Consider the following 24642-nt stretch of genomic DNA (forward strand, 5'->3'; position numbering starts at 1 on the left):
TACACCAGAAACAAAGGCAAACACTATAATGCCTCACCAATATGGACTAACTACAATATGTAAACTCGTAATTGAACCTCAGAGCACAGCTTATCAGGGGAATGCTTACTCTAATGGTCCCTAGATTGTAAGCTCTTACAGCAGTCACATCTGTTCCTAAATTGTAATGGTTGTCTCCAGATCCCAAGATGCTGAACCCTTTGTGCATAACCTAATAGATCCCTGGAACTTTGGGTATCAGTGTGACACCTGAAACTCAGAGCTAGAACTTGGCAAATATGAATGTCAGTATTAGCACATATAGCAACTGTTAAAAAAGCCAAAAAAGAGTCCAGACTTCAGCTAGACATATGAGTGAAGTAGATTGTGGTTAGGACTAGGGCAAATTGGGCCAAAGGGTAAAGGACAATACTGAATGTGTTTTAAAACTTCAAATTCCATGTGAGACCAAGGGAAGAGATGATTAGTTGGTGCAAGATATGTATTTCCTAAACAATTTAACTTGTGCGGTTTGTTCAAATACCATAATTATATGGAACTTTTAATAGGAAGTGAGACCTGGTAGGTTTGCATAGCTTATTGTGAAATAGAGACACATCCCAAAGTAATTTGGACAGAGAATAAAAGTGTATATGCAGGGACCCCATGAGGAGCTGCAGAAAAATGCAGAGGTATTGGGCTTCCTCACCTGGATTGTTGCTGATGTTCTTACAAACATTGAGGAATGGCGGTTTGATGTGCTGAGCCCTCTATCGCTGGACTTGCCCTTATGAAGCTTGTTACTGCAAAGGAGAGGCTAAACCTGCTTATAACTGTGCCTAAGAGTCTCCACCTGAGTATGTCTTTGTTGCTCAAATGTAGCTCTCTCTCTCTAGCTAAGCCAACTTGGCAGGTGAACTCACTGCCCTCCCTCTTACGTGGGATCTGACACCTAGGAGTGTAAATCTCCCTGGCAACGTGGTATATGACTCCTGGGGATGAATCTGGACCTGACATTGTGTGATTGAGAACATCTTCTTGACCAAAAGGGGGATGTGAAATGAAACAAAATAAAGTTTCAGTGGCTGAGAGATTCCAAATGGAGCCAAAATGTCACTCTGGTGGGCATTCTTATGCACTATATACATAACCCTTTTTAGGTTTTAATACATTGGAATAGCTAAAAGTAAATACCTGAAACTATCAAACTCCAATCCAGTAGCCTTGACTCTTGAAGATGATTGAATAGCAATGTAGCTTACAAGGGGTGACAGTGTGACTGTGAAAGCCTTGTGAATCACACTCCCTTTATCCAGTGTATGGATGGATGAGTAGAAAAATGGGGACAAAAAACTAAATGAGAAATGGGAGGGGTGGGGGAATGATTTGGGTGTTCTTTTTTACTTTTATTTTTTATTCTTATTTTTATTCTTTCTGGTGTAAGGAAAATGTGCAAAAATAGATTGGGGTGATGACTATACAACTATATGATGATATTGTGAACAATTGATTGTACACTTTGGATGATTGTATGGTATGTGAATATATCACAATAAAATTGAATTAAAGAAAAAAAAAAACAAAGAAACACTGTCACTATCATCCTTTACCTTTTAGTCTTATTTACCTTAGTCCTAACCAAGTCAATTTCGTTCATATCACTAATTGAAGTTTTATTTCTTTTTCAAACTCTTTAACATTTGCTGTATGGGGTAATGCTGACTTTCATAGCTGCTGGACTCTGGCTCTGAATCTCAGGTGTCACAGAGATACCCAAAGCTCCAGGGACCAACTAGGTTATTCACAAAAAGCTCAGCATCTCAGAATTTAGAAATAACCATTAAAACTCAGAAATAGATTTAACTGCTGTAAGAGCTTACATTCTAGGAACCTTTACAATAAGACTTCCCGTGATAACTTAAGCTCTCATACTCAATTCTCATTTTAGTTAGTCCATATTACTGAGGCATTATAATGTTTGTCTTTTTATCTCTGGTTTATTTCACTCAACATGCTGTGCTCAGTGTCCATTCACCTAGTTGCATACCTCACAACGTATTCCTTCTTGTAGCAGTTCAGTATTCTGCTGTATATATACACCACAGTTCGCCATTCCATTCATCAGTCAGTGTACCCTTAGGCCACTTCCATCCACTGCAGATCTTGAATACTGACACCATAAACTCCACTGTGCAAATGTCCGTTTGTTTCCTTCTTTTCAATTCTTCCACGTGAATACCCAATAACAGGGTTGCAGGACCATATGGAAGCCCCATACTTAAGCTTCCTGTGGAACCACCACACTGCCCTCTAGATGGGCTGCACCATTCTACTTCCCCACCAGTAGTGATTAGGTACATTCCTTTATCCACATTTTTCTCCCACACTTATATCCCTCTGTTTATTTTTTAGATGGTTTTATTCACACAGCATACATTCCTGTTAAGTAAATCATCGGTTGTTCCTTGTGTAATCACATAGCTATGCATTCACCACCATTAGTATCTATATAAGGACATTTCCAATTCTTTCGCAAAGAAAAAGGAAGAGGTGAGAAAAGAAAAAAGAAAAAGAAAGGAAAAAAATGACAACTAAAACCAACAAAAGAAAAAATGAAATTAAGATAGAATAAAAAAGTCAGACACCACCACCAATGCCAAGATTCTGATACCCCTCTGTTATATCCCCTCTTATCGACATTTAGCTTTTGTATATTGACTTTGTTACAATTAATGGAAGCATATTACAGTGTTACTGTTAGCTACAGATTGTAGTTGCCATTGGTTGTGTTCTTCCCCAATATCATCCCATTTTCAACACCTTGCAAAGTTGATGTGCATTTGTTCTCCCTCATATAAAAACATTTTTATATTTGTACATTTAATCATAATCATTGACCACTCTAGGTTTCACTAGGTTATAATGTCCCAGTATGTATCTTCCTTTCCTTCTGGTGTCTTACCTGCCACTAATCTTTCTTTTTCAGCAATACTCACAGTCATCTGTGTTCAGTGTACTTACAGCATTGTCCTACCATCACTCAGTATTGTGCCATCCATTTCTGGATCTATTCAATCAATCCTTTTGAACATTCTGTACTCTTTCAGCATCAAATGCCTGATCTTTACCCTCTTTCTGTCTCCTGGTATCTTCCTTTCTATACTCTTCTCCAAACCTCCCTCTCCTGTCTTTTCTTATATGTCCATAGCACTCTCTTTAATATTTCTTGTAGAGAGGTCTTCTGTTCATGAACTCTTTCAGTGTCTGTTTATCAGTAAATATTTTAAACTCTCCCTCATTTTTTGTTTTAACCTAAAATAACTACTTTACTTCCAATATATTCCTACTCTACTGCCTCATTTTTGAAGGACAGTTTTGTTGGAGATAGGATTCTTGGTTGGCAGTTTGTCTCTTTCAGTATCTTGAACATGTCATAGCACTGCCTTCTCACCTCCATGGTTCCTGCTGAGAAATCTGCACTTACTCTTTTTTTTTTTTTTCGAAATAAATTCAAAGTTATAGGAACAGTTGCAAAAACAATGCTAACCCCATACACAGATTTCCATCATACCCTGACCCCCATCCCCCGATAGCTCAATCCTCCAACTTTAACATGCTGTCACATTGCTATTTCTTTCCCTCCCTCCTTCCCTATCTGTCATCCATCATATATTTCTCTGTCTTCTGAACATATGAGAGTTAGCTGCACACATCCTTGAACATACACTATAATTCACATATACACTTCCCATGAACAAGAACATTCTTTTATGCAATTCCATTAAGCGCAGCTAAGAAGTACAGGAGATTCAACAATGATACAAAGCTTACATTTTATATTTCCTTTTCCTCATGTCTCAACTGTGTCCCTTTGAGCCACCTGTCCTCTGTCCTCCAATCCCCTCCAAGTTCATTCTTGGCATTCAATTGTCATCTATTTAGACTTTTTTTTTTTTTTTTCAGTTGTGGAAACATCTATACTGCCTAAATCTTCCCATTCCACCTCCTCCCTAGCCTTCCATTAGTGGGAATGCTCTACTGCTCTTTCCCACCATCCATTACTAGAAATTTCCCTTCACCTCAGACAGCAACCCTACACTCATTTCTTAACTCCCCATTGCCCCTTCCCCCATTTCTCTTAACCCAAACTCTACTTTTCATCTCTATGGTTATATTCTCTGTTAATTTCTTTGTGTTTACTGTGGGGCTTGAAATTAACCTCTTAAATCCGTATCAATCTTGTTTTTCTTTGATACCACCTTCACTTCAATATGACACATAAACTATGTCCCTATACTCCTTCATTCCCCCACCTTTATATAGTTGTCTAAAATTACATATTTTACATTGAGTTCAAAACCACTGATTTGTCATTAGAGTTTGTGTATTTTATATCATGTAGGAAGTAAATAGTGGAGTTACAGTTCAAAAATTATTGACTTCTATTTGTATTCCATTGTGGTTGGAGAATGTGCTTTGAGTATATTCAATTTTTTTTTTTTTTTTTTTAATTTCTTGAGGCTTGTTTTATGTCCCAGCTTATGGTCCCTTCTGGAGAAAGATCTGTGATCACTAGAGAAAAATGAATGCCCTGGTGATTTGGGATGTAAGGTACTATATATGTCTGTTAAAATTCTCTATATCTCTTTCTCCTTTCTTTGTTTCTCTGTTGGTAGGGCTCCCTTTAGAATCTGAAGTAGGGCAGGTCTTTTATTGGCAAAGTCTCTCAGCATTTGTTTGTCTGTGAAAAATTTAAGCTCTCCCTCAAATTTGAAGGAGAGTTTTGCTGGATAAAGTATTCTTGGTTGGAAATTTTTGTCTCTGAGAATTTTAAATATGTCATTGCCCTGCCTTCTGCCTCCATGTGGGCTGCCTGAGTAGTCACTACTTAGTCTTATGTTGTTTCCTTTGTATGTGGTGAATTGCTTTTCTCTTGCTGCTTTCAGAACTTGCCTTTTCCCTTCAGTATTTGAGAGTCTGATCAGAATATGTCTTGTAGTGGGTTTATTAGGATTTATTCTATTTGGAGTTTGCTGGGCATTTATGCTTTGTGTATTTATATTGTGTATAAGGTTGGGGAAGTTTTCCCCAACAATTTCTTTGAATACTCTTTCTAGACCTTTACCCTTCTCTTCCCCTTCTGGACACAATTAGTCTTAAGTTTGGACGTTTTATTTTTATTTATCATATCCCTGAGATCCATTTCAATTTTTTCGATTTTTTCCTCCATTCTTTCTTTTGTTCTTTCATTTTCTGTTCTGTGGACTTCTAGGACACTGAGATGTTGTTCATCTTCCTCTAGTCTTGTATTGTGAATATCCAGAGTCTTTTTAATTTGGCTAACAGTTTTTTTTATTTCCATAAGATCTTCTATTTTTTTATTTACTCTTGCAGTGTCTTCTTTATGCTCTTCTAGGGTCTTCTTTATGCGGCTTATATCCTGGGTCATGTTCTTCTTGATGTCCTTTAAATCCTTTGCCATGTTTTCATTCCTCGATTGTAGTTCTTTGATTAATTGTGCGATTAAGACACAGTGTGTCTTCCGAAATCTTGATTTGTGTGTTTGGAGTTGGATTTGCCATATCATCTGGTTTTATCATATGCATTAAGATTTTCTGTTGTTTTTGGCCTCTTGTCATTTGTTTTGCTTGATAGGGTTCTTTCAAGTTGTTAAAAAAAAAAAAAAAGAATATTGATCTAATTTTTCAGAAACACAGTTTGGTGATGTACACTTTCTCTAACTAACCAGCAGATGGTGTCTGTGAGTCACCTATATCCCTCAAGTTAGTTCTCAGTCTTGTTCCCACAGTATGTGGGGAAATGTTTCTTGTGGGGTTCAGTTGGAGAACTCAGTTTGGGTGTGTTGCTGGAGCCATCCGCCCTGAATGTGGGGCATGTGTGTGGGTGGCCAGGGAGGAAGGGCAGTTTTAATGATCAAATCCCCCAGGTTCCTGGAGATTCAAGGCCACTTCAAGAGTCTAAGCCTTCATTTCAATTTAGCCCCAGACCCTCTCTCTCCCTGACCCACAAACCACCGGACTTGGCGTGGCATCCCTGGGTTCTCCGAGCGGGTCCCCCTCCCAGCCGCGATCCTCCAGGAGCTCAGCCGAGGGAATGTCGTGCTACGTCATCAGTATGCGCCGTCTCTCAAGGGAAGCCCTGGGCTGCCAGGCATGCAGCGGCGCGCTCTCAGCCTGAAGCAAAAATGGCCAAATGGGGCGTCTCAATCCCCTCCTCCTCGCACAGTTCCTCCTTCCCAGCTCCAGGACAACTGGCAGGGCTCTGGGCTGTGGGCACGGCCCCGGGCAGGAGTTTATCCAGCCCTCCGGGGGGCCAGCTGCTAGCTGCGGGATTTCTTTCTGCTTCCGGCTCCCCCCTCCATTCCTGCGGACCCAAGGGTATCTGCAGTGGGCTATCTTCCTGGCCAGACACGGAGAGGCCAGCCCAGCCCCCTCTTGCTGTGTTTTACTGCGTGGTTCACACTACTGCAGCTGCAGCCACTGCTGGGTTCCCCCCGCCTTTTTTTTTTAAAAAAAGAGCCAGCCGGTCTTCAAACGTCGAACCCTGGCTTCCCCAGACTGCCGCATGGCTGCAGGTCTTCCAGCCAGCTTACTCACTCGTTTCAGAATGCAGACTCCCGGTTTCACCAAGTATATGGTGCCTCTGGAACTAGGAGCCCTCGTCCAGCTGGCGCATCACTGTAACTGGTATTCTGGGTCACTTTCTGGTTTTAGCTAGTGTTTTTCATGGAGGCGGTTTTTTTCGCCCTGTCTCACCTAGCCGCCATCTTAGTTTCTCCTGCACTTAGTCTTATTGAGCTTCCCTTGTATGTAATGGATTGCTTTTCTCTTGTTGCTTTCAGAATTGTCTCTTTGTCTTTGACATTTGAAAAATCTGATGAGTAAGTGTCTTGGAGTAGGTCTATCTGGATAAGTTCTGTTTGGGGTACGCTGTGCTTCTTGGGACCTGTAATTTTATTTCTTTCATAAGAGTTGGAAAATTTTCATTGATTATTTCCTCTCTTATTCTTTCTGTCCCTTTTCCCTTTTCTTCTCCTTCTGGGACAACTGTAACACGTATATTCATGCGCTTCATGTTGTCCTTCAGTTCCCTGAGCTCCTGCTCATATTTTTCCATTGTTGTCCCTATATGTTCTTTTGTCTGTAGGATTTCAGATGTCCTGTCCTCCAGTTCTGTAATCCTCTCTTCTGCCTCTCCAAGCCTGTCTCCATTGTGTTTCTCATCTCTTCTAGTGCCTTTCTTTCCCATAGTTCTGCCATTTGTTTTTTCAAGCTTACAGATTGTTCCTTATGATCACCAGTATCTTCTTTATATCCTTCATCTCTTTTGTCACGTTTTCTTTCAGTCATTGATTGGAGATTTGTTTGAACATCTTTAATTAGTTGTTTCACCTCTTGAATCTCTTTTGAGATGTTAGTTTCTTCCTTTGACTCAGCCATATCTTCGTGTTTCCTGGTTTGGCTCATGATTTTTTGCTGTCTAGGCACCTAGTTTTCTTGATGAGTTTTTTCTGGAGGTTGTTTTCTCTCTTTTGCTTTAGGTTTTCTTGTTGGTTTTCTTTGATCTCTTTATTTCTTTCTCCGGCCATTTGTTAGATTGGCTCTGCCCTCCAGGCACCCAGCCGTGGCCTGCCACAGGGATGGGAGGTAGGCACTGGGCACCCCAGCAAGTTCACTGTGTGTGGTTAATAGAGATCTGCTGGCTTCCAGTGGTACTCTGTTTCCCTTGCACTTTCTGGGCAGTCCAGCAGATGGCGTTCTTCAGTAACTTAATCATCCTCAGAGGCTGCTTTGCCTCCAAGCACACAGGTGAGCTGAAACTGCGGGATTCCTATGCCCTCACTTTGCCAGCCAAAATCTGGCTTGATGTGGGGCTACACCTGTGGCAGAGGACACCCTCAGCTGACCCAGTACCCTAGCTGTCCCAAAGGCAAGGAAATGGCTGCTGGCTGCTGCTTCCCTCAAGGGTGGGGGAAGGGCTTTCAGACCCAGGGCTGGAAACACAGTCTCTGTCCACATTTTCTCAATCTCTTTGTCCCTCACTGGCCTGGGCCTTGAAATGTCGTTCTCTGTCCCCCAGGTTTTCAAACAGTGAGGTATGTCTCACTGCTGTGAGAGATTTAAAAATCTGTGTTGTGGTGGGAGGGTTCCTGTCTGCTGATGCTGTGCCTCTCCCACAAGGAGACCAAGTGAGGGGCAGGGAAAGGACTGGCTGGTCTGGGATGGAAGATTCCTACCTGATATCTCTTCTCTTTCTTCAGTTTGACATCTGCAGGGTCCTTCATCAGTCTAGATCCTCCTCCAGAGTTTCAAACAATACAGAATTGTTTTTTTTTCGTTGAATCTCTGGAGAGGAGTTTTCAGTAGCTGTTTATGTTGCAGTGTTGATGACATCTGTAGTAGCATTTGTAAGCGAACACAAGGCATGTTTTTTCCAAATTTCTCAACTTGAATTTTACATACGTCCCTATGGCTGTTGGGAAAAAGGTGTGGGAAGAAATATTTCTCATGGTTATATTCAAGTTTTAGTGACAAATGAAATGTGGATATGACTTTCCAAATGACTTTTTGATTGCTTTCGTCTGAACATTCTTTACTTTCTTGTGGCTTGCTGTAAAATATATGTTCATTGATTTCAGTAGGATTGATTAGGAAGACATACTGGTATACCCTTGTTGCTAGGTGCATGTCACCCACTGTAATAGTGGCAGAAAATCTGAAGCTGAATTTATCATATCTATTTCTTGGAGTTGTATTATTTTGGTCACTGCTTCTTAGTGGAAACTTATGGCTGTCCTGTTCAGAGGGGAGTATGGCAGTTATGGGTGAAGAGTAGACAGAGTGGTTCTGTAAAGAAATGTTAATCCCTGAAGTAACTTTTTAGAGAACCTGTAGAATAAGAAGAAAGTTTCTCTAAATCTCATTCTTCAGAACCTGCTAAGCTTCTCTATATCTTTATTTTCTCTCCTTACTGATTTTTTCCCCTACTATTCTTTATAACTTTTGTGTCTTTCCTTAGTGACCACATTTTTCTGTTTTTCTTCTTTGTCTCTCTGATTTGTTCTTTCTTCCTTTTCTTCTTTTCTGCCACTTCTTTTTGATACAGAAAAGTGGCTATAATATAGAATTGAAGTTTTTAAGTTTCTTGTAGTGAATATTTTTTATTTTTATTTAAAACTCAGATGAGATGAGATTTTTGTTATCAAAATAATTTGATTTTTTTTGTTCATCTAATACCTGATTGATTTTATTTGATTCAGTGGCCCTTAAGAAAATAAGTTTCCATTTGCACGAGAATTCAGCAAATAAACTGTGACTTTTGCTTATGAATTAGAATTAGCCATTGTGCAACTTTCTCCCTTCTCCTGTTCTTTTTCTATTATTTTTATTTCACTCAATGATCAACCTAATTATTTATATATTCATTATATTAAAATGTACTTTCGCTATAAGATTTTCAACTGTTTTTGGAAAGAAGGCAGTAAGTAACCATTTCTCTAAAATGAAAACATTTCTTCTACTGAGTTCTGATATGAACTCACAATTGCAATGAATTTATCTTTGTCATTCTTTGTGAAACTGTACTGGAATACCTGATAAAATTCAACAAGGCATAACATTCCCATTTTGGGGATTTCGTTTTTTTTTTTTTTTTTTTGGCACACCCCCCCCCCCCCCCACACACACACACTTTTCTCCATGAAATGCACCATTGGGAAAGTATAGAGAAAGCACATAGGAGTGTGTACCAGGAATCTGGGCTCTAGGTCAACCTATTTAATAACTTTGTTCAGATTGTTTAACTTCATTTGGCATTTGCTGTCTCTAAAAGTTGAACCTGAACTGCTGTTCCCAAACAAAACACTCTAGTCTGAACCATTCTCAAAATTGAGGCTTTATATTCTGCACATAAATCTGCCATTTATCGGCATTGCAACCTTTGGCATAGTTACTAAAATTCTGAGATGGTACTGAATTTGCTTGTACTGAATGCAGTGAGTACTAAATCACTGCAAATTGCTGGTTTTCTCAAGTGGGATTTTCCTAGAGTTGCACATGACAGTCTTTTCTCATCAAGTTCACCTGTGCATTCTTGGAGTTGAAATGCTTTTGTCCATCTTAGTACAACACGGGCTCTGCATATGTTCTTGGGAAAAGCAAAGGCATTTTTTTACATGAATTTGAAAAGAAAGACATTGGTGGTCATATGCTGTTTACTCTGAAGAGAGGCCATTTCACTGTGTACTCTGACTTCAGTGTAATTGTTCTGAATACAGCAAACCTATGAAGAACAGTAATGATCCAACCTCAACAGGTTTCTGAAACCTGTTTTCTATATGGGGCTTGTATAATTTGTATAATGCCTACCTTGCAAGGTGATTGTGAATATTGAATTGGATAATGACAATGCTTTAAGTGTTTAGTTCAGGTTTTCTGCAAAGCTATTGCAGTGAGTTTTCTTATATTTTCATGTGACTGTAGTGGAAATCAAAGTCACAGCCTCATATATGAAAAGTCATTCAGTATATGAATTGTATTGGTACAACATTTTTGTGGTAATTACACTGTAGGGAAGCATCAGGTTCATATACTTTCATTTTTTGAGCAACTAAAATTCTTATTTATGTTAAAAAAAATAACTGTTATTTGGTGGTACTAGATGCTTTATAAGCATCTTAAACTTTTCCTTTAGTTATTAAGAAATATAGTCCAATGTATTCCAGTCGTCTAAAATAGTGATTTTATGGAATTGTTTTTTTTGCCCTTTTAGTACTATATTCAGTGTTTGGAAACATGAGGTACCTAGTGTGCAATTGTTCTTTTACTAATATAAACAGCACACTATTAAACTGTTATATTTGGGTGGTAATTTTAATGAAGAATCAAATGAAAGGTGCCTTAAAAGACTTCTGATATTTATTATTTTAATACAGTATGTGGCATTTTGTATGTCAAGTATTTAGTAATCTGTTTATCACTTTAAAAAATATGTCACAACAATATGATAAAATATATAAAATTCTGTGACTATTTTATTCTGCATGGAATACATTTAAAGGTCAACACTACTCTTTTATGTAGGTTGTAGGTGCTACATGTGTGCTTTCAGAGCAGTAGTGTGAGGAAGCTTGAAGTGGGATGGCAGGACGGCCTCATCCTTATGACAGTAACTCCAGTGATCCAGAGAATTGGGATCGGAAATTGCATAGTAGACCTCGTAAACTTATAAACATTCAAGGTAGGTAGAAAATACGTATTTCATCACATATCAAAACTCTGATAAACTGATTATAAAGACTGCTGTATTTGATTGTGGCAGGGTCCTGTCAGATGATAGGGATGGTTTACAAAGTACCCAGAAATGTTTCGTTTTCCTTAAATAACTTTTAAAGAAAGATTTCTTTCTTTTTAATTTTCCTTTATTTGTATTTATTTCAATTTTTATTTCTGTCTCTAAATAATTTTAAAATCTCCTTTATTGGACCCATGATTTAATTGAGACTTCGGCAATTCAGTTTAGTTCTTTATATTTAAAACTTTGTAATAGAAATTTATTTACTGTTCTAAATATGTTGTGTATGCAGATTACATATGATAATTTACAGGTTTATGTTAGTATTTAACTCCCTACATTTTTAACTATGTAGAATGTATTTATATTGTTTTGTCATCCTGATCCTAATGGAAAACTTAATCTTTCTGGGCTGACCCTCTTGGTTGAGTTTAATGGTTATTTTAAAAAGTTTGAAGCATTAAATGAAATTCATTTCAAAAGTTTCAGCCAATTTATATATTATTTTTATTTTTTTCATATATATTATTCTAAAAGCTTTCATTTTGTGCTGTGTGACTGAATGAAGGACATCCCATTTAGAGCACTTTATGTTCTGATATTTTTGTGTATTAATTGACAGCTCATAAGCCTCAGATATTACAGGTGTGTAAGCATATTTTCACAGAGGATTTTGCTTTGTGAATATTACTTAGGGGAAATTAATGAACATTTAACTTACTTGAATGTAAAATCCTCCTGATCACTGCTAATACTATCTCCTTTTAAAAAGATACTGAGATCCTTTTTGTAACTTTAAAGGAAAATGGGCACTTTTAAACAATATTCTATAGCTAGAAAATACAAGTGACAGTATTTTTTAACTCTCTTGGCAAGAGACCCACCTTTATTGTGGACTGTTAATGTGGTGAGGTCCAAAATGATGATAGTTAAGTTGACATTATTAATTTATAAATACATGCCAAATGGCATGAGTGGTTTTTTGTTTGTTGGTTCATTTGTTCTGTATGGAGTGTCCTTCTCCTCTTTTATTACACAGATAATTATCTTCTGTTTGAGATTAAAGAGTTATTGGTTTTATGACATTAATTTGGAAGCTGTAGTTCTATTGTGTTGAATATATTTTTTCAAGCTAGTTATATGTTATCCCTCCTTCTTGCTATTTCCTTCTGCTAATTATATAATGAGTTATATAATGAGGTGACCAGGGTGAAAATAAGCCATCATTTGCTTTATATAAGCTACATGCTTACAATGAGAAAATTTTAAAAACTAACATTACTTGTTTTATTACAAATGTCAGCTTTTATTGATATCTGTAGCATCAGTAACTCTTTGGTGCTATTGTTTCCAGGGAAACTGCAGCAGTGTTTAGGACTGTTTGAGTGAAAAACACTGAAGAGAAATAGATAAATCCCAATAAATGGATTTTTTTTTTTTTTAAATGGGAAGACCATTAAATCTTTTGAATGAACTAATTTTAGCCTCATTAGTGGAAAATTGCCTCATTGAAGAATAGCTTACTTAAAGAACCTGTTGTCTCCGTGTACTTTGGAACATATGACTTAGGGTAATTAAAGAAAAAACTAGTTTTCATTTTTTGAATTAAGGTATTCACATTTAAAAAATTAATTTAGTATTTTAATTGATTTAGAATTTTTCAAATTAAGATAGTAAATTAATTGGGTAAGAGGTTGTTTTTAAAGCAGTTTTATTGAAATAAGTTCACATACCATACAATCCATCTAAAGTGTACACTGTCTTCTGATGTATTCACAGAATTGTGCATACATCACCACAATTGATCCTAGAACATTTTCACCCTGAAGAGGGTATACTATGTTATACAGTCCCATGTTTCATCCTCTGGCTTTCCCTCTAGTGACATACATGACCCTAAACTTTCCCTTTCAACCACATTTGCACCCACATAGCATTGCTTTTAGTTATACTCACTATAATGTGCTTCCATCACCTCCATCCATTTCCAAATATTTACAATCAACCTTGTTACATACTCTGCACAAATTATCAGCTCCCTATTCTCTGCCCTCATTCTGTCTTCTGATGACCTATTTTGTAGACCTATGTATTCTAGTTATATTTAGTTCAAATTAGTGACCTCATACAATATTTGTCCTTTTTTGTCTGACTTATTTCACTCAACATAATGCCCTCAAGGTTCATCCATGTAGTCACATGCATTATGACTTCATTTCTTCTTACAGCTGCATAATATTCCATCCTTTGTATATACCACATTTTGTTTATCCATTCAATGGTTGATGGCCACCTGAGTTGTTTCCATCTTTGGGCAATTGTAAATAATGCCACTGTGAACATTGGTGTGCAAATGTCTGTTCGCATCCCTTCTTTCAGTTCTTCTAAGTATATACCTGTTAGTGGGTGTTCTGGCTTGCTAAAGCTGCCGGAATGCAAAATGCCAGAAATGGATTGGCTTTTACCATGGGGGTTTATTAGTTCACAAATATACAGTTCTAAAGCCATGAAAATGTCCCAGTTAAGGCATCAATATGATGATACTTTTTCTGAAGAAAGGCTGATGGCATCTGGTGTTCCTCTGCCACATGGAAAGGCTAGAGTCTGCTGGGCCTTTCTCAGGGTTTAGCTTCTGGTTCTGTTGCTTTCTCCAAAAGCTAAGCTTCTGTCTTAGCTTTTCTTTCTCAGCTCCTGTGCGTCCTTGTTTGCTTCTCACAGTGCATTTCTCTCTAAGTATCTGGGGGTCCTCTCTTAACTTCTCTGGGGCAAATTCTGGATTTCATCTCTTAGCGTCTCTCCTGGTTGGTTTCAATGGCTGACTACAAAATGCCCTTGGGTGTTTTCTCCCTAAGCGTCTTTGTCTGTGTTGGCTCTCTTAAGGACTACAGTAAACTAATTAAGACCCACCTTGAATGGGTGGGGTCACATTTCCATGGATATAATCTAATCAAAAGATCCTATTCACAATAAGTCTGTCCCCACATGATTGGATTAAAAGAACATGGCTTTCCTGGGGTATGTAATAGATTCAAACCAGCACAGCGGAATTGCTGGATCATATGGCACACAGCAACTACCAAACTGGCTTCCACAGCAGCTGCACCATTCTACATTCCCACCAACAGTGAATAAGTAAGTGTTCCCATTTCTCCACATCCTCTCCAGTGCTTACAGTTTTCTGTTTGTGTAATAGTGGCCATTTCAGTAGCTGTAAAATATCTCGTAGTTTAATTTGCATTTCCCTAATAGCTAGAAATGTTGAACGTATTTTCATGTGCTTTTTAGTCATTTGTGTATCCTCTTTTGCCCATTTTTTAATTGGGTTATTTGTCTTTTCATTGTGGAGTTGGAAGATCTCTTTATATATCCTAGAAATTAAACCTTCATCGGATATGGAGTTTCCAGATATTGTCTCCCATTGAGTAGGCTGCCTTTGCACCTTTTTGACAGAGTCCTTTAAAGCACAAAAGTATTTAATTTTGAGGAGGTCCCATTTATTTTTTCTTTCATTGCTTGTGCTTTGGGTGTAAGATCTAAGAAACCACTTCCTACCACAAGATCTTGAAAATGCTTCCCTACATTTTCTTCTAGGAATTTTGTGGTCCTAGCTCTTATATTTAGGTCTTATCCATCTTGAGTTAAATTTTTACAAGGTGTAAGATAGGGTCCTCTTTCATTCTCTTGGATGTGAATATCCATTTCCCCTAGTACCATTTGTTGAAGAGACTGCTCTGTCCCAGTTGTGTGGACGTGGCAGCCTTGTCAAAAATTAGTTGACTATAGATGTGAGGGTCTGTTTCAGAACTCTCAATTCTATTCCATTGGTCAATATGTCTATCTTTATGCCAACACCATGCTGTTTTTATCACTTTAGCTTTGTAGTATGCTTTAAAGTCAGAAAGTCTGAGTCCTCCAACTTCATTCTTCTTTGACATGATGTTTTTAGCTATTCGGGGCCCCTTACCCTTCCAAATAAATTTGCTAATTGGCTTTTCCATTTCTGCAAAGTAGGCCATTGGAATTTTGACTGGGATTGCATTGAGTCTGTAAGTCAATTTGGGCAGGATTGGCATCTTAACAATATTTGGTCTTCCAACCCATGAACACAGAATGTCCTTCTATTTATTTGAATTTTCTCTGATTTGTTTTAGCAGTGCTTTGCAGTTTTCTGAATACAGGTCTTTTCATCCTTGGTTAAGTTTATTCCTGGGTATTTGGTTCTTTTAGTTGCAATTGTAAATGAAATTTTTTCTCTGATTTCCTCATCACATTGCACACTATTGTGTATAGAAACACTACTGATTTTTGTGAATTAATCTTGTATTCTGCCACTTTGCTGAACTTATTTATTAGCTCTAGTAGCTCTTTTGTAGGTTTTTCAGAACTTTCTAGATATAAGATCATGTCATCTGCAAATATTGAAAGTTTTACTTCTTCCTTTCTGATTTGCATGCCTTTTATTTCTCTTTCTTGCCTAATTGCTCTAGCTAGAACTTCTGGTACAATGATGAATAACAGTCTTGTTCCCAGTCTTAGAGTCTTAGAGGGAAAGCTTTCAGTCCTTCACGACTGAGTATGATGTTAGCTGTGGGTTTTTCATATATGCCGTTTATCATGTTGAGGAAGTTTCCTTCTATTCCTATCTTTCAAAGTGTTTTTATCAAGAAAGGATGCTGGATTTTGTTAAATACCTTTCCTCCATCGAATGAGATGATCATGTGGTTCTTCTCCTTCAGTTTGTTAATGTGGTGTATAACATTGATTTTCTTGTGTTGAACCACCTTACATACCTGAGAGAAAACCTCCTTGATGATAGTGTATAATTTTTTAATGTGCTGTTGGATTTGATTTACAGGTATTTTGTTGAGGATTTTTGCATCTGTATTCATTTGAGAGATTCGTCTGTATTCCTTTCTTGTAGTATCTTTATCTGGCTTTGGTATTAGAAAATGTTGGCTTCATTGAATGAGTTAGGTAGCATTCCTTCCTCTTCAGTTTTCTGGCGAGTTTGTGCAGGATTTGTATTTATTCTTCTTGGAATGATTGGTAGAATTCACCTGTGAAGCCATCTGGTCCTGGGCTTTTCTTTTTTGGGAGGATTTGATGGTTCTTTCAATCTCTTTGCTTGTGATTAGTTTGTTGAGATCTTCTATTTCTTCTGGAATCTGTGGGTTGTTTGTGTGTTTCTAGATAGTTGTTCATTTCATCCAAGTTGTCTAGTTTGTTGGTGGACAGTTGTTCATAGTATCCTCTTATGATCTTTTTTATTTCTATGGGTGTCAGTAGTATTGTCCCCTTTTCATTTCTCATCTTAGTTATTTGCATCTTCTCTCTTTTTCTTTGTCAGTCTAGCTAAGGGCTTGCCAGTTTTGTTGATCTTCTCAACCAACTTTTGGTTTTTTTGATTCTGTTTTTTTTTTTGTTCTCAATTTAGTTTATTTCTGCTCTAGTCTTTGTTATTTCTTTCCATCTGCTTGCTTTCTGATTGTTTTTTTTTGGTTCTTTTTCTTGTTTCTCCAGGTGTGTAGTTAGTTCTTTTATTTTCTCTCTTTCTTCCTTTTTAATGTAGGTATTTAGGGCTATAAATTTCCCTCTCAACACTGCCTTTGCTACATCCCATAAGTTTTGATATGTTTTGTTCTCATTTTCATATGTCTCGAGATATTTACTGATTTCTCTTGCAAATTCTTCTTTGAACCACTGATTGTTTAAACGTGTATTGTTTAAATGTGTATTTTTAACCTCCAGATATTTGTGCATTTTCCAGTCCTCTAACTGTTGTTGATTTCCACCAACATTCATTATCATCAGAGAAAGTGCTTTGTGTAATTTCATTCTTTTTAAAATTATCAAGACTTGTTTTGTGACCCAACATGTGGTCTGTCCTGGAGAACGATCTATGAGAACTTGAGGAGAATATCTATGTCTTTTAAGCCTAGTTTATTTATCAAATTATTCAAGTTCTCTGTTTTCTTATCCTCTGTCTAGATGTTCTGTCTGTTGTTTTGAGTGGTGTACTGAAGTGTCCAACTATTATTGTCCATACATGTAGATCTCCCTTCAGTTTTGCCAGTGTTTGCCTCATGTATTTTGGGGCACCCCGGCTAGGTGCATATATATTTATGATTGTTATTTCTTCTTGATGTATTGCCCTTTTCATTAGTATTTTATGCCCTTCTTTGTCTCTTACAACAGTTTTGCATTTGATGTCTCTTTTGTCTGATATTAGTATAGCTGCCCCAGCTTTTTTTGGATATTGTTTACATGGAATGTCTTTTTCCAGCCTTTCGCTTTCAACCTATTTTTATCCTTTGGTCTAAGGTGAGTCTCTTGTAGAGAATACATAGATGTCTCATAGTTTTTATCCATTCTGCCAGTCTGTATCTTCTGAGTAGGAGTTTAATTCATTGACATTCAATATTAAGGTAAAGGCAGTATTTACTTCAACCATTTTATCATTTGTCTTTTACATGTCGTATCTTATTTTTGTCTGTCTTTTTACCCTTTTAGTTGCCCTTTCTTGTAATCTTCATTTCCGCACTCTCATCCAAGCCTCTCTCTCCTATTCTTTCCTTTCAACCTGCAGAACTCCTTTTACTATTTCTTGTAGGGCAGGTCTCTTGTTAACAAACTCTCTCGGCTTCTGCTTATCTGTGAATGTCTTAAACTCTCCCTAATTTTTGAAGGACTGCTTTGCCGGTTAGTGAATTCCTGGCTGGCATTTTTTCATTTTCAGTAATCAATTTATCATACTACCGCCTTCTCACCCTCATGGTTTCTGATGAGTAATCCACATGTATTCTTAATGGGCATCCCTTTCACATGATGGATTGCATTTCTATTGCTGCTTTCTGAATTCTCTCTTTATCTTTCGCAGTTAACATCTTGATTGGTACGTGTCTTGGAGTAGGTCCATTCACATTTATTCAGTTTGTGGTATGTTGTGTTTCTTTGACCTGGACATCACTGCCTTTCATAAGAGTTGGGAAATTCTCAGCAGTTGTTTCCTCAAATATTCCTTTTGTCCATTTTCCCTACTCTTCTCCTTCTGGGACACCCTGATACAAATCTTTGATATGAATGTTCATGTCCTTTGTATTGTGTATCAGTTCCTAGAGACCTTACTCAATTTTCCCCATTCTTTTCTCTGTCTGTTCTTTTGTTGTTTGAATTCGGATACTCTGGCTTCTAGTTTGCTGATCCTTTCTTCTGTCTGTTCAAATCTGCCGTTGTGTGCCACTGGTGTATTTTAAATTTCATTTATTGTGCCTTTCGTTCCCATAAGATCTGTTATTTTTCTTTGTATGCTTTCAAATTCTTTATGCTCATCCAGTGTCTTCTTAAAATCCTTTATCTCTTTAGCCATTTCTTTGAATTTGTTTAGGAGGTTTGTGTGAACATCTTTGATTAGTTGTTCCAGATTCTGTATTTACTCTGATATTTTGATTTGTTCATTTGACTGGGCCAAATCTTCCTGTTTCTTCATATGGTTTATTATTTTTTGCTGACTAAGGCATTGGATTATCATGGTGAGTTTACTCTGAAGTTCAGATTCTCTCTCTTGTCACAGCTTTCGTTGTTTCTTGGATTTGTGTTAATGCTCTTCCTTGACACTTGGTTCATCAGTATCACTCAACCAGAGCTGGGCCAGGGACCTACCAAGGGGATGCAAACCAGCTCCACAGGGCCCCAGGGAGAAGGTCAAGTAAAGATGCTTAAACTTTAATTCTATTCTATTCACCATTCTATTCCCTTTCATGGCCTGCCCAGCATATGTCCCTCTCCCGCCAAAAGCCTTTTAGATATCTTCCCAGAGGTTCACTTTCCTCACCTGCTAGCAGATGGTGATCTTTGGCAACTTGTTCCCCTCAGCTCTCAGAAGGGAGAGCTTTTCTTAGCTCCCTGCCGTCTCCAGACAATGGTGTTGCCAAACCGGGTGGGGCAAGTTTAATCTGCTGGTGGTCCCAGCAGTGCAGAATCCTGGGCCAAAAGCTGGCACAGTGCAAGATTATGTCCTACCCTGTTCTTGGGAGGGTGTACCTCTGCTGCCTGTTCAGTTTGGAGCTGCCTGCCCTCCAGAGACTGGTGAACTGGATGCTTTCTTCCCTGAGAGTGGGGGACGGATGCCAGGAGCTGGGTCTGAGGGAGTTACTCATGTTCTCTCACTGTAGCATCCCTGTCTCTTTGTCCTGCACTTCGCAGGGTATTATAGAGCCCTTACCCTGATTGCCAGAGTCCCACATTCATTGTTGCTGACAGTTTCTGCCTGATCTCTAGTTGTTTTCCTGGGAGAGAAGTGACCCTCTGGCTAAGGAGTTTTATTTCCTAATAAATATATTTTATGAGAGAGGTTGCATAAAATACAGAGTTCTGATGTACCTCCTTATTACTAACACCTTGCTTTAGTATGGTACATTTGTTACAATTGATGAAAGAATATTTTTATAAAAGTACATTAACTGTTGTTTATAGTTTACACTGATTTCCATGTTTGTGTTGCACAGTCCTATGGTTTTATCATTATTATTTTTATTCTAGTAATCTAAATACAACCTAAAATTTACCCTTTTAACCACATACAAACAAATAATTCAGCTCTGTTAATTAAATGCACAATGTTGTGGTACCATCACCACTTTCCATTACCAAAACTTTTTCAACATCTCAAATAGAAACTATAATTTAACTCATTATTCCCTACCCCTAACCCAGCTGCTGGTAACCCATATTCTACTTTGTGAATCAATGAGTTTGCTTATTCTAATTATTTCATAACAGTGAGATCAAACAGTATTTGTTTATTTCACTTAACATGATGCCTTCAAGGTTCATCCATGTTGTTGCATCTATCAGAACTTCATTCCTTTTTACAGCGAAATAATATTCCATTGTATGTATATACCACATTTTGTTTATACATTAATTGGTTTGTGGATACTTGAGTTGCTTCCTTCTTTTGGCAATTGTGAATAATGCTGCTCTAGACATCAGTGTGCAAATATGTATTCCAGTTCCTGCTTTCAATTCTTTGGGGTATATACCTGGAAGTGGGATTGCTGGGTAATATGTAATTCTATACTTAACTTTCTGAGAAAGTGGCAGACTGTCTTCCACTGTAGCGGCACCATTTTATGTTCCCACCAACAATGAATGAGTGTTCCTGTAAACACTTACCAGATATATAGTTTCCAAATCTTTTCTCCCATTGTGTAGGTTTTCATTTTATTTTCATGAAAAAGTCCTTTAATGTGCAAGTTTTTAATTTTGATGAGGTCCCATTTATCTTTTTTTTTTTTTTCTTGCTTGTGCTTTGGGTGTAAAGTCTCAAGAAACCATTGCCTAACCCAAGGTCCTGAACATGCTTCCTTATATTTCTTCTAGAAGTTTTATAGTTCTGGTTCTTATATTTAGGTGTGTGATCCATTTTGGGTTGAATTTTGTATATGGTTTGAGGTAGTGGTCCACCTTCATTCTTTTGCATGTGGAGATCCAGTTTTCCTAACACTATTTGTTGAAGAGATTATTCTTTCTCAATTGAGTGGACTTGGCACCTTTGTCAAAAATCAGCTGGCCATACCAACTTAACGTCAATAACATACACATTGATTATTCCTGTACTTCTCTGTCCTCCTGCCTTTTTTTTCTTTGTACTGGTTACAAATTATATGTTTTTAAAAAACTTAAATGTTTTTTTAATGTGAAATATATACAGAAAAGTGATAACTTTCATAGTATGGTTTGACAAGTAGTTGTAGAGCAAATTTCAAACTATGGTATGGGTTACAGTTCCACAGTTTTACTTATTTCCTTCCAGTTCTTCTAATATACCAGATACTAAATAAATCATCTGTATAATGTTTCAGTAGTCATAATCCTTTGTTAAGTCCTATCTTCTCTGTTGCTCTTCTTCCTGCTCATTTGAATACTGTCTCAATCTTCAGGGATATCTAGGCAGTGACCACTCTGACTTGTTCATATTGAAAAACATTTTCGTATTATGGGGAAGGGGAATGCAGCTGGTTGATTATCTTGAAGAGACTGGTGCATCTGTATTTTAGAATTTATCTGGCATAGGAAAATCTGTAGATTTTAATTCTCTGAAAAATAAACTTAGTGAATGAAACTTTTATAGACTCTCAGATAAAGACCTTGGTATTCTTTAGGATTTTTGGGAATATGCTTGTTTAGTGTGGCAATTTGCAGTATCTAGCTGAGGCTGGCATAAGAGTTACTTCCAGGGTAGCCTCTCAACCCTATTTGAAATCTCTTAGCCACTGAAACCATATTTTGTTACATTTCTTTTCCCCCTTTGGTCAAGAAGGCATTCTCAATGCTGTGATGCCAGGGCTAGGCTCATTCCTGGGAGTCATGTCCCACATTGCCAGGGAGACTCACACCCCTGGGAATCATCTCCCACGTAGCAGGGAAGGTAATGAATTTATTTACAGAGTTGGGCTTAGAACGAGACAGAGGCCACCACTGAGCAACAAAAGAAGTTCTCTGGATGTGACTCTTAGGCATAATTGTAGGTAGACTTAGAATCCCCTTTACAGAAGTAAGTTTCATAAGAGCAAGCCTCAAGATTGAGGGCTTGATTTATTAAGTAGGGCATCCCTAATTTCACATAGCATATATTCTTTCCAAAATAAACAGTGTCTCCCATTATCCTCACTTAGTTGTACAATCATCATCACTCTCAGTTTTAGACGATTATCACAACCCCAAGCATCCCACAACTTTTATCTCCCCTGCAATTATTTACCCCTGGTATTGGTTTGGTACTTATAAGGTGTTCCTATTAAATATAGTCCATAGTATGAAATAGGTAGTTTTTCCCATATACTACTCTGTTGTTAACTGTTGGTACAAATGTCATACCTTTGAAGTAGATCATGTAAGAACTTATTATATTAGTAATGCTAACCTGTGAGATATATGACTTTAAACAACCCCTTTTAGTCATGTTCGCCTTCAATACGGCACTGATACTTATAATACTATTAACAAACTAGCATCACTCTGTCCGTTCCCATACCTTTAAGTTCAACCTCGTTAGCAAGTCTTGACATAATAGGTAATCATTCCCCCTTCTCTAGCTTCTGTCTATCTCTAGTTCCCCTATATTTTACAATTTAAGACTCGGATTTTACATTATTCAGGGGGTTCATATTAGTGATATCATATAATTTCTCTTTTGTGTCTGACTTATTTCACTCAGCATTATGTCCTCTAGGTTGTTCCAAGTTGTCACATGTTTCAGGACCTCATTCTTTCTTACTGCCACATAATATTCCATTGTATGACTATACCACATTTTTTTTTCCTGTTCGTCTGTTGAAGAACACTTGGATTGTTTCCTTCTTTTGGCAATTGTAAATAAATCCACTATGAACACTGGTGTGCAAATGTATGTTCGTGTCACTGCTTTCAGATCTTCTGGGTATATACCGATGAGCAGAATTGCTGGGCCATAGGGCAACTTGGTATTTAGTTTTCTGAGGAACCACTAAACTGTCTTTCACAGCAGCTATACCATTATACATTCCCACTAGCAGTGAATAAGAGTTCCAGTTTCTCAACATGCTCTCCAGCAGTTGTAGTTTCCTGTTTGTTTAATGGTAGCCATTCTTATTGGTGTGAGATGTTATCTCATTGTGGTTTTGATTTGCATTTCCCTAATAGCTAATGAAGATGAACATGTTTTCATGTGTTTTTTTTTTAAATTCAATTTTATTGAGATATATTCACATACCATACAATCATCCACAGTATACAATCAGTTGTTCACAGTACCATCATATAGTTGTGCATTCATCACCACAATTTTTGACCACTTTCATTACCACACACAAAAAAAGAATAAGAATAAAAGTTAAAGTAAAAAGGAATGCCCAAAACATCCCATACCCCCCATCCCTCCCTATTATTCATTTACTTTTTGTCCTTATTTTTCTACTCATCTGTGCATACACCGGATAAAGGGATTTTATCCAAAGTTTTCAAAATCACATGGTCACACAGCGTAAGCTATGTAGTTATTCAGTTATCTTCAAGAATCAAGGCTACTGGGTTGCAGTTCAACAGTTTCAGGTATTTCCTTCTAGCTATTCAAATACACTAAAAATTAAAAAGGGATATCTATTTAATGCATAAGAATAACTTCCAGAGTGACCTCTCAACTCTATTTGAGATCTGTCAGCCACTGAGATCTCTCAGCCACTGTTTCATCTCTTTTCCCCCTTTTGGTCCAGGAAGGATTTCTGAATCTCACGATGCCAAGGCCAAGCTTATTCCTGCAAGTCATGTCCCACATTGCCAGTGCGATTTACAGCCCTGGGAGTCATGTCCCACATAGTGGGGGAGGGCAGTGAGTTTACCTGCAGAGTTGACTGAAAAAGAGAGGGCGTATCTGACCAACAAAAGAGGGTCTCTGGGGATGACTCTTAGGCACAATTTTAAGTAGGCTTAGCCTCTCCTATGTAGTAACAAACTTCATAAGGGCAAGATGCAAGGGCTCGGCCTTCTAAATTGGTAGCCCCTACTGCTTGTGAGAATATCATTAATTCCCCAGGTGGGGAAATTTAATATAATTTCCACATTTTCCCTCAGTCCCTCAAGGGCGCTTTGCAAATACATTTTTATCCTCTGCCCAAATTACTGTGGGATGTATTGGGGCTTCACACTAACCTGTACAAACCAATCAGATTTCACTCCTTATTCAAAGTTCCATGTAATTGTGTTCTTTCAGTAAACTGACCATGCAAGTTAAATTAAATAGTGTGTTACAAAAAATAGATTTTGCACCTAATATATATCTCTTCCTTTGGTCTCACACAGAGGTTGAAGTTTTAAAAACACTGTCACTATCGTCCTTTACCCTTTAGTCTGATTTATCTTAGTACTAACCAAGTCCATTTTGTTCATACCTCTAACTGAAGTCTGATCTATTTTTTTCAGACTCCTTAACATTTGCTGTATGGGGTAATGCTGACATTCATAGCTAACGGACTCTGGCTCTGAGTCTCAGGTGTCACATAGATACCCGAAGTTCCAGGGACCAACTAGGTTATACACAAAAAGCTCAGCATCTCAGAATATAGAAATAACCATTAAAACTCAGGAATATACTTAACTGCTGTGAGAGCTTACAGTCTTACCTATACAGTAAGCTTTTGCCTGATAACCTATACTTTCACACTCAATTCTCAGCATTTACACATTATAGTTATTCCATATTATTTAGCCATTAAGTTTTTCTTTTCATTTCTGGTTTATTTCACTCAGTGTACTGTTCTCAATGTCCATTAACCTCACAACTTCATTCCTTCTTGTAGCAGCTCAATGTTCCAT

General features: G+C 37.6%; 1 protein-coding gene across 1 annotated transcript in view; it reads left to right on the top strand.

Moving 5' to 3' along the window:
• The window catches only part of BTBD10 (BTB domain containing 10), a 210319-nt gene that overhangs the window by 50693 nt on the left and 134984 nt on the right, over positions 1-24642 (top strand). Inside the window, 2 exon segments of the mRNA XM_037839913.1 lie at positions 11082-11220; positions 11223-11238. Of these exon segments, the coding sequence (XP_037695841.1) occupies positions 11139-11220; positions 11223-11238 (98 nt within the window). The 5' untranslated portion in view covers positions 11082-11138.

This window comes from Choloepus didactylus, chromosome 6 (genome assembly GCF_015220235.1).
Source record: "Choloepus didactylus isolate mChoDid1 chromosome 6, mChoDid1.pri, whole genome shotgun sequence".
Taxonomy (NCBI): Eukaryota; Metazoa; Chordata; class Mammalia; order Pilosa; family Megalonychidae; genus Choloepus; species Choloepus didactylus.